Below are 15573 nucleotides of genomic sequence, written 5' to 3' on the forward strand. Positions count from 1 at the left end.
CATTTACAAATGACAATTGAAAACACAAGTTATAGACAACTTTTGACAATTTTGACTCCTTTCCAGAAAGAATTTTACCCCAGAATGATATCATTCTATTTTTTATGTCAATTTCTAGAGGATATCTTCCAAGTTCGCCATATATCATATACGATGGTGTAGAAGATTTTAAATGTAAAAGCAATTTGCAAAATTTTAGGTGGACTTTTTCGATTATTTCATTATTGCTAAGACCCCATACTTCGCACCCATATAATAAAATAGGCTTTATCATCTTATCGAATAATTCTAGTTGCTTTTTGATTGAAAGCCCGTGGTTTCTGCCTAATTTTAGAACCTCGTAGAAAGCCTTCGTAGCTTTATTAGCTATGGACTGTTTCGCTTTCTTAAAATTCCCACTTCTAGCTAAGTCTATTCCTAGATAATTAATACTATTCACTATTTCTAATTCTGTTCCGTTCAAATTGAAATGTAGGTTTCTTGGAAGTGTTCCTTTAGAAAATATCATAATTTTACTTTTATCTGCATTTACTTTCAGTTTCCATAAAGTACAGTAATCTTGAAATGAGTCAAGTTGCTTTTGAAGATCTGCAGCTGATTCTGCCATTAGCACAGTATCATCAGCATACAAAATTACAAATAATTTCAAATATGTATTAAGTTTGATTTCAATTTCGTTAGATATCGTTTGAAGACCATCTAAGTTACAGTTTGATAAATATGACTCGAGGTCGTTCATAAATAAGGCGAAAAGAAATGGTGATAAATTTCCCCCTTGGCGTACCCCGTTACTACACGGGAAAAATTCTGACTTACAATCATTATAAGAAATACATGACTTTGTACCGTTATACATATTTACAATTATATTATACATGTTACCGTTCATATTATTCACTAGCAACTTGTACCATAGTCCATCCCGCCAAACTTTATCGAAAGCTTTTTCAAAATCAATAAAAGCGCAAAACATTTTTTTCTTTTTGTTTTTTAGAATTTCAAAAAAGTTAAAAATTATAAACAAATTATCGATTGTTGAATAGCCCTTACGAAATCCACATTGATTTTCGTTCAAGATAAGAAATTCGTCTGAGAACTTAGTTAATCGTTCACTCAAAATTGCAGTAAAGAGTTTCCCGAGGCAGCTTAAAATTGTAATTGGTCTATAATTTTTTGGGTCCATTTTGTCACCTTTGTTTTTGAAAAACGGTTTAATATTTCCAATCAGCCAACCATCTGGGACAACACCTGTTACAAAAATGATATTAAATAGTTGTTCGTAAATATCTAAGAATATAGTTTCTGTTGACTTGATATATTCATTTACAATCAAATCTTCTCCCGCGGCTTTATTGTTTTTTAGTTTTATAATACATTTTTTAATCTCGTCTTTTGAAATGTTTTTATTTATACTTTCGTTCAGACGATTAATATCGTAAGGGTCAATGTATGGTATGTTAATGTCTTGCTTGTCATTTGGTTCCTCGTTTAAAGATTTAAAAAATTCAAAAAGTTTTTTCATGGGAATGTCGGGTTGCTCCCGGTTTTTCCCACTTTTTAATAGTTTCCAGAATTCCTGTGAATTATTTGATTTTAAATTTTTAATTTTCTTTGACAAATTTCTTTTGTGATCAAGAATAGCTTGATCCATAACTTTTTTATATCTTTTTTCAGCTTGTTTCAAGTCTTGAAAATTTTGATCTGTTCTACATGTTTTGAATTTTCTTTTACGTTTTCTGAAATTTTGTCTCTCAAAGTGACAGTCGTCATTAAACCATTCTTTTTTCAATTTTCCAAGTTTCTTTTTACCTTTTTTCTTAGAATTCGAAAATTTACATGTCCCGAATATGGATTTCGCAGATTTACAGAATATTGAACATAAATGGTCAAGTAAGGTATTGATTTTTGTTTTATCAACTGACGAATACTTTTTACTAAAATCTAGATGTCCACTTTCTACTTCGTCTAATAGTATCTTTAATTCTTCAACTTTGCCTTGTTCAATCTGATCTTTAAATTCATGACATTTTTCATTATCCCATTTCTTAATTTTTTCAGAAAATATTTGACCATTACGATTCTCCCCCATTTCCTCTACATTTTTCAGGGATAACCCCGACAATGAAATTGCTAGTGCACAATGAACATCTGAATAAAAATGACTAAAATCAAGTATAGAAAAATTTCTAAAATATTTCAATAAACTTGTAGAACTTATACAATAATCTACAATGCTAGCATTTTTACATGTTAACTTTCCTGTCATTCTGTCTTCACCTATTCTACCATTTACAATAAATAAGTTATTTCCTTTGCAAAAATCTAAAATTTTGTTTCCGTACCTGTTTCTTATAGGGTCTAAACTATTTCTTTTTCGTGGTATATGCAATAAGTCAAGCGTTAAAACATCGTTTTCTACAAAATTCGCCGCATTGTTTCCATGCGTTTCTTTTGAATGTAAAAAATCATCGTCGTTGGCCGTTCGTCCGTTAAAGTCTCCAATTAAGGCTACGAATTTGTAATTTTTTGAGAAATTTGTATACTCGTCCTCAAGTTGACTAAATGCATCATGTGAAGAAAAAGCAGTATATTCAGGGGGTATATATACTATACCTATAACAATATCTTGATCTAAATTTAAAAGGTCAGATGAGACTTTAAACCAAAGCACGTATTTACAATGTGTAGATAATGGTTTTATTTTACTTGCTATTTCTTTTTTGTAGCCAAGAATGATACCCCCAGATCGAGTTTTAGCTATAGCTTTTCTATTTTTCATATGAAATTCATATCCTGTTAACTTAATTGTGTCAATATCATCAGTTTTGGTTTCTACTAAACAAATTATGTCATTTTTTCTTATTAGTTTTTCAAATTCTTCATATTTCAATCTCTTCTTAATTCCACAACAATTTAGACCTATAATATTTAAAACATTATTATCTTTAGTTTGATATGTATCATTATTATGGTTATTTATATTAATGTTATTAACAGATGGATCATTGTCTTTTTCTGATTCGTCTACACTGATAAATGTATATTCTCCTTGGCATTTCTAATGAGGTGTCTCAGGACTAGACCCTGCACGTTGTCGTTTGTATCGTCCATTCTGTGTATCATTGGATGGAGTCATCAGAACGTCCCTGTATCCAGTGTTCTCTCCGCTACCTTCGCGCTGTATTTCTGTTGGTACTGGTTCTTGGTTTTGCGGAGTGGGGTTTTCTGTATTTGATCTTGGAATAAACAGTTTCCCATCGATATATAACTTGTCTCGAAACATTTTGACAAGTTTTCCGTCCTGTTTTGCCAATTTCATAATGGGATAAAGCCTTTTTCGTTCTTCTTCTATTTCAGCAGGGAACTGTTCCTGTATTCCGAAAGGTTTACCTCGTAACTTGTTCACATTTTTAAGAACGTGTTCTAGGTCACGATGATACATAAACCGAGCTATTATTGGTCGTGCTCTATTTAGGCTTCTCTTTCCAAATCTATGGACATTTCCAAACTCAATAGGATGTTGTATATCAAGTTCTTCGTACAAGAAGTTCTGCAGCTTTTGTTCACAATTTTCATATTTTGCAAAAGCTAAACCTTTAAAAATCAAATTGTTTTTCATTGACCTACATTGTAGATCTAAGATCGAGTCTTTAAGTTTATTAATTTCATTGAGAGGAAGCTCTAGTTGTTCTTTGGGACTTTGTTCTAGATGAGTAATTCTTCCATTGTGGTGAATAACTTTTCTCAAAATTTGTTCGGATCGAGTTTGAATGTCATCAAAAAGGTTGCTTACGCCTTGACAACTCGCCTGACAATCAGCAAGCTGAACGTTGATTTCACTTGTCTTAGTTTCCAAAGTTCTAACTCTTGCGGACACCGACAGCATAGATTGGTGAAGGTCATCTATACGTTTGTCAAGTTTCGTTTCCATTCGTTGAACTCTGGAATCAATGTTAGTTACAACTTTCAGGATCATATTAAGTAGATCCATATTATTAGGGCCATCTTGTCCAGTCTCAATTATTTTGCGGGTTTCCTCTATAAGTTTACCGGTTTCGTTTAGAGACATTTTTACAGAGGTCATAGGTCAAATTTACTATACAGTTAGTTGATTTTACACATTTCACATAGGTACAAAGTCCAACTTCATTCAAGGCGTTGTGAACTGTTTTATCCGTAAAGTTTCGCCCCTGGGTATATTCGAGCCAAGGTCTCAATGAACAAAGAAAATATTAATAAGTTCTTATAAAATGTGCATAAGACACCTCCAAAATATTCAAATTTTACACAAAACTGTATACTAAAGTCAAGATATTTACGTTTTGCGAAAGATAAATTCCATATCATAAGTAAAACTATCCAAACTCGAAGAAATTTTGTGGAACGAAAAAACACTTCATGTTGGTTCAATCACGTGACCTTTCCGATCGAGTTTTATTATACAGTAATTTTTTTCGCAAATGACTGTCGCTTTAAAAGATTTAATGAAACTTGAACCCGATAGCTACTATGTTTAATTTTTTTAAAGCTCTAGTTGTTCACTTTGTTTTTACATATAGTCATCTTATGAAAATGGTAGTGGACAATGCATTAGCAAAACATTGGAATTCATAATAATGCATGTTGGTATTTTATATTTTGCAGGTTACATAAATCGCACAAATATACCAACCACATTTTTTATACCTGAACCAAAGCCAATCAACAAAACAGAGCCACTACCAAACAAACAGACGCAACTTAAGTATGTAGCACCCACGGCGACCTTAGTCCCTGTTGTGCCTGTAGTCGAAAGTGACTGGAATGAAACATTTCCAGTATATGATGATGTACCTAAAGATATATATAAAACTAATTGGTGGATGTCAGCAGCGTTTTTAGAATGGTTAGTTGTATCTTACATTGTTTGGTCGTCTACTATTAAGACTAGTTATATTGCAATTTTGCAAAGCAACCTGGTAAGAAATATTCGCTACGGCTCAACATCCTTGCTAGCTTACCCTGCTAGAGCGTTGGGTGATGGGAGCTCAGTTATTGCCAATGCATATCGACCGGTCTTAGTCGTCAGCGTATTTGTATTTAAAATCTTCTATAATATACGTACCACATTAATCCACGCCATGTGTACTGTTGTGGATAGATGTGTCCATAGCAATTATATGGCTGCTACTTTTAATGATTTTAATTTTGCATATTTTACCAAAAGAGCCATTCTGGTGGGTCCTGTCAGCTCCTGTGTTTTACTTTATTGCTTTTTTTGTTTTTTGTTTCAGGGATTTAAAACACAGAGGAATTGACTACCAATGTCAGGACATTAAAAAAGTTGGAAACTGGTGGATCTGCATAGATGAAAAATATGTAATTAAGAAACCATGTTTAGTGTATTCATTTGGGTAGGTAGCGTATCTCAACAAAAAAAGGCTTGATAACAAGACGCGGATCCAGAATCTTGAAGGGGAGAAGGGGAGGGGAATTTTTCAGCATCTTTACCTATGCATAACGAAAAAAACCACAACAGTTAAACGTAGCAATATCTCATTGTGTTAAGTAAAGTTAAGTTGTGATATATAATATAAAGGTCCTAAGTCAGGAATTGCACCGCTATCCCCAATGTATTTGCAATATATACATTGTAAGCTGGAGCTTGATTCTCGGTGCTGTCATTGAAAACATTAACAATTGGCAATTGGCAATTTGACATTTAAACTACAGAGACGAACATTTATGCAATATAAGGAAAGTAAAGAGCAAACTCTTAAAAAAAGGAGAGGATGTAAGTACTCAAACTTGTGAATAGCTTACATCTAAAAAAAATAAAAAAATGAGCAATTGTAATAGATTTATTAATCACAAATCTGCTACATTGTACCAACAAATATGCACATTATTTAAATTTCGTAAATTTTTGTGTATACATCGTTTTTCATGGGCTGGCTCACATATAAATGAAATATCTAAATCAGGTTCACAAACTTTGAAACTGATTTGCATGTCTGTGCGACCGTTTGTTCGTGTGTTTGTCGGTCCGTCCGTCTGTCCCGCTTCAGGTTAAATTTTTCGGTCGAGGTAGTTTTTGGTGAAGCTGAAGTCTAATCAACTTGAAACTTAGTACCAGGGCCGAACAACATTGAGGCAAATGAGGCAAATGCCTGTACACTTGTTTCCTATGATATCATCTTTCTAATTTCAATGCCGAATTAGAGGTTTGGTCCCAATTTCACGGTCCACTGAACATGGAAATTGAAAATGCAAGGTTGATATCCGTTACATTCGTGTTAAACCATGATACTAGAATTGCCATGTTTGTCGTTGGTAGGTACTCATTATATGAGTTAGTGTAGAAGATACACAAACTTGATACCCCTTTTATCAACACTTAATACATATTTATATTTGCAGAATTGCTAATGATTTTAGTTTTGATGATGATATGGCTGAACATGGCTGTGAAGTACACTCATTTGATCCAAGGTAACATACTATTTAATGGCCTCTTTTGTTCCGAGGTATCATATTATTTAAATGCTCCCCTTTATGGACCCATGGTAACATATTATTTAATGGTCTACTGTGGTCTAATATAACACATTATTTAAAGCTCTCCTATGATCTAAGGATAAATAACATATTATGCTCATCTTTGATCCAAGGTAAGTTTATTTGAATAAATGCTAGATACCTTGATCTATGATAACGTAACATATAATGCTCTCCTATGACCCAAGGTAAAAACGGTTTAACGCACTCTTTTGTTCCGAGGTGACATATCATTTAATGCACTTTTGTTCCGATGTAGCATATTATTTAATGCACTCTTTTGTTCCGAGGTAACATATTATTTAATGCTCTCCTTTGATCCAATATAGCATAGTTTGTAATGCTCCCCTTTGAATCAAGTAAATCAAGTGAACACTTTATGTATTATTATACTTCACGTTAAAATGACAGATTTTTATTTGCTAAAATACGAGGGTGACAAATAACTTTATCACATGCTTTGGCACAGAACTTTTTGGTTCCACCGTTGAATATCAAAACAAAAAGATAAAACATCTTGCTTCACCTCTGTTGATATTTCGAATACCCATAACGTTGTTATATACGTGACGTCAAAGTAAAATGCATTGAATTTAAAATTCAACTGTAAAAGATAATAACGAAAAGACATTCAGTATAACAAATTAAATAACACATAGCTGAGAGTGTGATAAAACAGATTGGTAACCCTGAAAAAGCATTGTCAATCTTGGCTTCGCCGCGGTTGACAATGTTTTCTTGGGGTAACCATCTGCTCTATTACCCTCTCAATTATGTGTTATTTATAGAATGCTCTCCTTTGATCCAAGGTAACAAATTATTTGATGTTCTCCTTTGATCCTAGGTAACACATGTAATGATCTCGTTTGATCCAAGATAACAAATTATTTGATGATGTTCTCCTTTACCTCGGAGTTCAGTATTTTTTTGATTTTACTTTTTTTTATCCAAATTAACATATTGTAATTTGGATAAAAAAAAGTAAAATCATTGACTGATATGTTTCCTTTGATCATGGGAGAGCACTTAATAATATAATACCTTAGATAATAGGAGAGCATTAAATAATATGCTAATTTGGATCAAAGGAGAGCATTAAATATCATGCTCTCCTTTGATCCAAATTAGCATATTATTTAATGCTCTCCTATTATCTAGGGTATTATATTATTAAGTGATCTCCCATGATCAAAGGAAACATATCAGTCAATGCACTCCTTTGATCCAAGGTAACACACTATTTGATGTTCTCCTTTGATCCAAAGAAACTTAAAGGTAAAACTAATATGTTATTTAATGCGGTCCTATGATCTAAGGTAACAAATTAATCAATGCTCTTCTTTGATCCAAGGTAACACGTTACTTAATCCTCTTCTATGACCTGAGGTAATATATTATTTGATTCGGTCCTATAATCTAAGGTAACAAGTTAATCAATGCTCGTCTTTGATCCAAATTAGCATATTATTTAATGCTCTCCTATTATCTAAGGTTTTATATTATTTAGTGCTCTCCCATGGTCTAATTAAATGGAAACATATATCAGTGAATGCACTCCTTTGATCCATGTTAAAACCTCATTTTTTTGGTCTCATATGACCTGAGTTAAAACATTATTTAATGATCTCATATGATAGAACTTTAAGGTTATATTTTATTTAATGTGGTCCTATGATCTAAGGTATCAAATTAATCAATGCTCGTCTTGATCCATGGTAACACATTATTTAATGCTCTTCTATGACCTGAGGTAACATATTATTTAATGCGGTCCTATGATCTAAGGTAACAAAATAAGTAAATGCTCTCCTTTGGCCCAATGTTACATATTAGTTATTGATGTGTTTAAAATCCCATAGCTGATAGTTAATGATCGAATGCAGAAGCACAAATATTGGCCTCATCAAGACCATATGACAGTTATTCTCGATATTTTAATTTAGTGAATTTGAAGAAAAAAATATTCATCCGCATTTTTAGGAACTTATATAGTTTCAACATGACTCTAAATTAAAGTATTTATTATGTTATATATCACATAGCCAGCAAGCCTTTGACACAAAATGACAAAAAAAAAAAAACAAAAAAAAAACCTCGTGAGGTCAGCATACGAACCTACACAAAATGTCTCATTCACCACAAAATTAAAACTACTACTAAGTTTGGGGTAAAAACTTAACACGAACAATCATGTATCTTTCTGTATGACAGTGTCTTTGAATATGTAAATGCATTTCACATTTCCTATTGAATGTATATCGTAACAGAGAAATAGTTTTAACCGATGATAAGCATTACTTCTTTATATTAATTGATGATTGATTGATTGTTGGTTGCTTAACGTCCAGTGGCAAATATTTTATGCATATTCAGGACGAGAACAAGTTCACAATAAATACAATATGTAGGTTTTGTCACAAGAGATACCATCTGGGATGATGGTTGGGGAAATTTGGACTGCCACTGGAAAATGAGGGTATATTGGATAGGGACAGAAATTTTGCCTTGCAACAGGCCACCTGCGGACCCCTCGAAGAGTTGTTGCAAGGGTTCTTAACGTGCAAAAAGCGTGGCACTCTCTTTACACGAGGCATCGTATTTAACGTCCCCTTCTGAACGGACGTGACTGCGAACTTGATACATCCCGCACAGCCAAACGGACGCCCCACTTCGGCAAGCGTTTTACTGCAGGTCGGGAGAAGACCAAGTGACCATATGTCTATACCTCAGTCACCCTTGGGGTTTTATATTAAATGACAACTAATATTTAATTTAGGAATTTTTAAACCTTCAACATGCAGTTGATTGAAATTAGTCCTTACAAGTTTTCTATATGTTACATTTACATTTAAAATGTTTGATTTTCAGTATGAAAAGAAATGATTTTACCAGACCGTCATCAGTACATTTCCATGCTTTGGGTCTAAGTAGTTATACAGATGATAAGTTCCTCCCTCGAAAGGATATTTATGTTCATGATAATGATACCTGGACTATTATGACACTTAATTTAATAAAAACAGCTCTTGGTCATAAAGAAGTAAGTAGAGTACACAAACCATTACAACTTTAGCTTTTGTTATTGTTTTACAATATTTCACTTCAGAATGAAAGGTTTGTATCAACATTAGCATGCTTAGTATCGAACCTTTTATACTGCAAAAAAAAAAAAAAATACGTGAAGAATACTTATCAAGCAGACATACACCTTCATAACTGTGAGAATTGCACAAATAGAGTTATTGCAATTTCGGACCATTGCAATACTCGATTTATTTCAATTGACTGGGCGGAGTTTAACCGATTCGCTCGCAATAAACCAGTCCATCTTTAAATAGGTGTTTTAGGATAAACTCATCAATGAAGTGTCCTGTCATTGATTTATAAATTCCTTTGATGACACTGATAGGTGATTAGAAATCAGTAATAATTATAACGGCAATCATCCTTTTCACCCTAAAAAAATAGACTGTCCTTATGCAAATTAAAACGTAATCTCCGTCCGATCAGTTGAAATAACATTGGTAATATATATACACGTTTTGACCGACATAAAATCTTCACTTTTTAATATGAATAGAATTTCTGCTTTTTGACATCAAAATTATCATATTACATTTGTATTTTCACAGAAATAATTTTCGTTTTCATCAATTACAATTATTCTGTTTTTTATTTGCATGAAACATTTGAATATGGACTTAACTATGAATCGCCATTTAGTAAACGATCGAGTAAAAAGTAAAATCACAAAAAATACTGAACTCCGAGGAAATTCACAAAGGAAAGTCTCTAATCATATGGCAAAATCAAAAGCTCAAACACCACATCAAACGAATGGATAACAAAAATATAAAACAACACGTTTAATAATTTATTGCGTCAACTGTCATATTCCTCACTTGGTACATGCATTTTCTTAAACCAGGTTTTAAAGTAGTTAAACCTCTCACTTGTATAACAGTCGCTTCAAACTCCATTATATTGACAACGATTTGTGAAAAAAACCCAGACATGATAGGTGAAAAATATTAAAATAAGTTGTACAGCAGTCATTATTATGTTTTCTGTAATATTGGTAGTCACTATAAAAACAAACAAATATGTAACAAAGAAGCACAAAATGGCATATCGACCAAGCATAGACTAGTAGCAAAAATTAAAGACAAACATACGCAAATTTACCATAGTACAAAGCACAATGGCGGTATCTATAAATACAGATCCACGTTATATGTATCAACGAAACACCAAGAAAATCCAAGGAGGCATATAGACAAAGCACATTAGCAAAAATAAAAGACAGGAGTACGAGAATTATCATAGAACAATAACACAATGACGGGATGTACTGAGCCACGTCAAATGGCTTTAAAAAACCCAGACTAAACAGTAAAAGTAATATAAAAAAAGATAAATAAAAGAACAATATAGCATGTTATTAAGATGATAAACAACGTCAGTAACCAGAATCTATACTTCAAGACCATCGTTTATAATTTTTGAAATTGATACGGAATATTCATCAACAAGGTCTTGGTACCTTCCGATGAACTGTTTTTTTTTGTTGAAAATTGACGAAATGTTCTTTGACATACCCCTGGTTCATCAACTTTCTGCTCAGACACTGGTGATGTTTTATAGAGCCTGAGTAGGAGCTGCAAGCTCTTGAATACTACTGCAGACTTGCACTGAAATCCCACGAGGAGGTTGTAATTAAAGTAGCCAAATAAATGGTCCTGTACAGATTTTAGATTGATATTAATACTATTGGACAAATTGTAGCTACGTGAATATAAAGCATGTACAAAAACATGCGAAATATGTTTCAGCTACCATACAAAATAGTTAAAAAAATGTATTTTGTTTGATGATACTTACTGGGATGCTTCGAATATTTTGATAGTAATAAATTTATATATATGGTCATACTTAATCAGAATGAACCAAGTCGACAATCAAACCGCATTAGTTGAAAAAAAAACAAGATATAACCAAGACAACAAAATCTACATTTTCCATATTTAGAATCCATGAGAACGGGGAATGTCTGCGTCAGCAAGAATATATCTTTGAAAATAACTTGTTGTTTATTGATATCTTGAAGAATTTCACAGTTAACATTAATGACGTCACAGAAAACTTTTGTCGTCGGTCCACTATACCGGTCCAATATTCGAGATGTGGACTGTCTGCATGATGATCAATACTGGTAAATAGCGGCAACATTTTATGTTATTTTGATGCATAATGAAACTGTTAATTATTGTAGTGTGTAATATTCCTTTAAATAATTGATATATTATGTTGGTAAAACATGTATTACTCCTTAATATTTCCCTTTTCTCTTTTGATTTTACAGAGGGATATTGATGTGTTAAAAATAGACGTTGAAGGCCACGAGTGGGCAGTAATAGAAAATCTATTCGAAGATGAAATCTTCTCACATGTTAAACAATTCATGTTAGAGTATCATTTATTCCCGGATTGGCCATCGAAATCAGACTATTCAAAACTTTTGCGGACTTATAAAAAATTACATGACATAGGATATCATAAATTTGTGACAGCCATGCATCCATGTACTCATATACCAGAACAGTTTAATATTCAGGCTGACGTAGCATATGTCAATACAAAATATATTACGTCCAGAAAGAAACGAAGACCTTTATTAAAATTGAAAAAACGAAAAAGACTTAACGTCGGAAAGTTTTAAGGCAGTATAATAGGAGTTATGTTAACTGAAGAAGAGTATGGAATTGGATTAGCTGAATGGCTGTTTTTGCACTTTATTATTGAATCTCGGCGGAATTACGTGTATGGATTTGACATATAGCTAATTATGTTATTAGAAGATCATTTTATGTGAACTATAAAATGTATATTCATGTTCGATTTTGCAACTGTTACAAATCAATCATGTCTTTCTTTTCAAGGATTAAGAAAAAAAAGGATGATAACTTTTTAGATGAAATACAATTTGACAATGTTATATTCAATGATATCATACATTCATTCTATGCATTAAGATTATCATCTGAGAGACCGCTCTTTCTGGTCGTTGTAGTAGGATTTTACGTCTTATATAAATTAGTGAATATCGCTTTGCAAAAGAGAGACGAAAGATACCAGAGGGAAGTCAAACTCATAAATTGAAAATAAACTGACAACGCCATGGCTAAAAATGAAAAGGAAAAACAGACAAACAATAGTTTACATGACACAACATAGAAAACTAAAGTATAAACAACACGAACCCCAAAATCGCCTACATCACCCTGCACAGTGGCTCATTAATTCTTGCAACTTTCGTATCTCGGCTTTGGAACGTCAGCGGAAATTATCAGCGACGTCATAATGTTTTTTATACTGCAATCAGCTATTTTACTATACAGATAAAGCTATACGTATAAACGTTAGCTTTATACGTCAATGACCTCAGCTCACCTATAAGCCCCGCCTACTTACAACGTCACGTCACAACCATGACAACGTGTAGTAACAATGGTCAAACTTTTATGAATTTAAACTTGTTATGTTTTCAAATTTGTAATTTATATACCATGATTTATCAAATGTTATTAATTAAATTCATTTTCCCTTTCTAATTCCTTAAATTGTCAATGCTTACCGCCCAGACTACGCTCATAGGGAAATACCCCAAAATGGTACCCCAAGGGGGAAATTCCAAACACTTTTTTTTAATAATATTTGTTTCATATTTTTATTATTTTTTTATTTTGTTATCGATTTCAGTATAAAAACAATATACGTATAGTGTCTTGAAATATGAAATTTATTTGTATTCGGCACGAAACGGGAAAATGCTCGGTAGAACCTCGCATTTTCCCGTTTCTAAGCCTCATACAAATAAATTTCATATTTCAAGACACTATACGTATATTGTCTAAATATTTATTTCAACGTATATATGTATATAAAGATATAGAATATTAACCGCTAAACATATTATGAGGCTACTCGGCTCGAAACAGGTAGAAATGCTCGGCACAGCCTCGCTTTGTACCTGTTTCTAAGCCTTGTACAAATAACATTGATATTTCGAGACAATGTATGGTTATTCTATATATCTATACGTAGAAAACGCGATATTCTGTTTCAAGACTCCTCGCACATTATGACGTCGCTGATAACGTCTTCTCGAATATTACGACGTCGCTGCTTCCCCTCATACATTGTGACGTCGCTGATATTGCCTGCTCACGTCTCAAAGCCGTGATACGAGAATTAATGAGCCACTGTGCAGGGTGATGTAGGCGAGTGCAAGGATGATAATAATATCAGCTGGTAGCCATGACATGAAGCATTTTGTCAAGTTAGTTCAGCGAACGAACGAGCGCAACTCACATTATATCATTTGGTTTCTGGTTTAAAGCTCTATTATTTAACAATAATTTAATTTTGGATGTAACACGTCTTCTGATTGGCTGAAGTTGTTTTGTTTATCAGCTCATAGACAGAATTGTGTCATGTGACCGTGACGTCATCAACGTTTTTTCATGATTTACTCCGGTTTAAAATGGAATTAAATTATAAGGAATGACTGATATATTTTTTCTGTCTGTTCAAAATAACATTAAAAATGTGGTGCTCTCTTTAAAATAACCCGTTTCGCGAGTTATTCAGTGTGCACCACATTTTTTATGTTATTTCTTCATAGACAGAAAAAATATTACAGTTATTCCTTAAATATCAAAATGATGAAAATCTAAAAAAATACTCGTATTTATAAGTGTTTTATGAAAGAAATAAAAGTTTGGTATCAAAGAAAATCGGAAAGAGGACTTCAAAGTTAATGAAAGAAGTAATAGTAAATGTCAATTAAAGACTTAGTATTTCGAAACGAAAGTAACTGGTATCTTATATCAGTTGAATAAATATACGCTCGAAAAATATGTTTTGAATGTATCGCTTATCCATAATGCCCGAGGATTATCGCAATTCTTTTTTTTTTTTTTGCCCCCGAAATTAAAAGTTGTGGGCCGTAACTAAAAGTTGTTTGTTGTAAGGAATACAGTATAAATGGAGAACGGAAATAATTTTTATACTAAAATAAACTAAATAGTCATACTATCAAAGCTGGTACATGTATATATTAAAAATAGAGAGAATTAACGAGAAAGTACGATTTGAGAGTACTCGCAGTTACTGAAAGCTTGATAAAAGCCAAAAACAATGAACAAAAAAAAAAAAAAAACATGCATCAGAGACTGAAATTTAATAAAACACATCCCAGGGATTTAGTATTTTAACGCCATGGATAGTCAAAGAAGACATGGTTTATGCAATGCTAAAAATAAATTCGTATTTTAGGTAATGTGTATTCCATTAATAAACGTTTGTTTGAACTACTAGTATTAATAAAATTATTTGTTTTATTTTTCAAAGTATAAAATATAATTTCTTATATAAAATTGAAAATGGAATATGTAGTATGTTAACAATTTCAGTTTGGGTTTGTGATCTAGTGATATCACCGATGACTAGGGTGCTTAAATTTCCGGGTTCTATACTGATTCGGGGCGCTGGAAAATTTAGTACATCAGAACATACATACCCCAGACTTCTAACCGGCCGAAATTTTAACTAGAATGGGTATTTTGGGGGCCTCGGTTGGTCAATGACACCCTAACTGGTATATGGAGATCACTCGGCTTATAATAAAATTGAGAATGGAAATGGGGAATGTGCCAAAGAGACAACAACCCGACCATAGAGCAGACAACAGCAGAAGGTCACCAACAGGTCTTCAATGCAACGAGAAATTCTCGCACCCGGAGGCGTCCTTCAGCTGGCCCCTCAACAAATATATACTAGTTCAGTGATAATGAACACCATACTAAACTCCAAATTGTACACAACAAACTAAATTAAAGTTGAAATAATACAAGACTAACAAAGGCCAGAGGCTCCTGACTTGGGACAGACGCAAAAATGCGGCGGGGTTAAACATGTTTATGAGATCTCAACCCTCCCCCTATACCTCTAGCCAATGCAGAAAAGTAATATGTT

At 32.9% G+C, this 15573-nt stretch overlaps 1 protein-coding gene across 3 annotated transcripts in view; it reads left to right on the forward strand.

Annotated features, from left to right (window-relative positions):
- LOC143064585 (putative methyltransferase-like protein 24) overlaps positions 1-14930 on the forward strand; it is a 36285-nt gene extending 21355 nt beyond the window's left edge. For all 3 annotated transcript variants that reach the window (XM_076237507.1, XM_076237506.1, XM_076237505.1), the window contains exons 3-7: positions 4645-4885; positions 5274-5393; positions 6400-6471; positions 9406-9577; positions 11900-14930. In XM_076237507.1, the coding sequence (XP_076093622.1) occupies positions 4645-4885; positions 5274-5393; positions 6400-6471; positions 9406-9577; positions 11900-12256 (962 nt within the window). In that variant the 3' untranslated portion in view covers positions 12257-14930. The remainder of the gene's footprint in view (positions 1-4644; positions 4886-5273; positions 5394-6399; positions 6472-9405; positions 9578-11899) is intronic.
- Positions 14931-15573: the final 643 nt, after the last annotated feature.

This window comes from Mytilus galloprovincialis, chromosome 2, assembly GCF_965363235.1.
Source record: "Mytilus galloprovincialis chromosome 2, xbMytGall1.hap1.1, whole genome shotgun sequence".
NCBI lineage: Eukaryota > Metazoa > Mollusca > Bivalvia > Mytilida > Mytilidae > Mytilus > Mytilus galloprovincialis.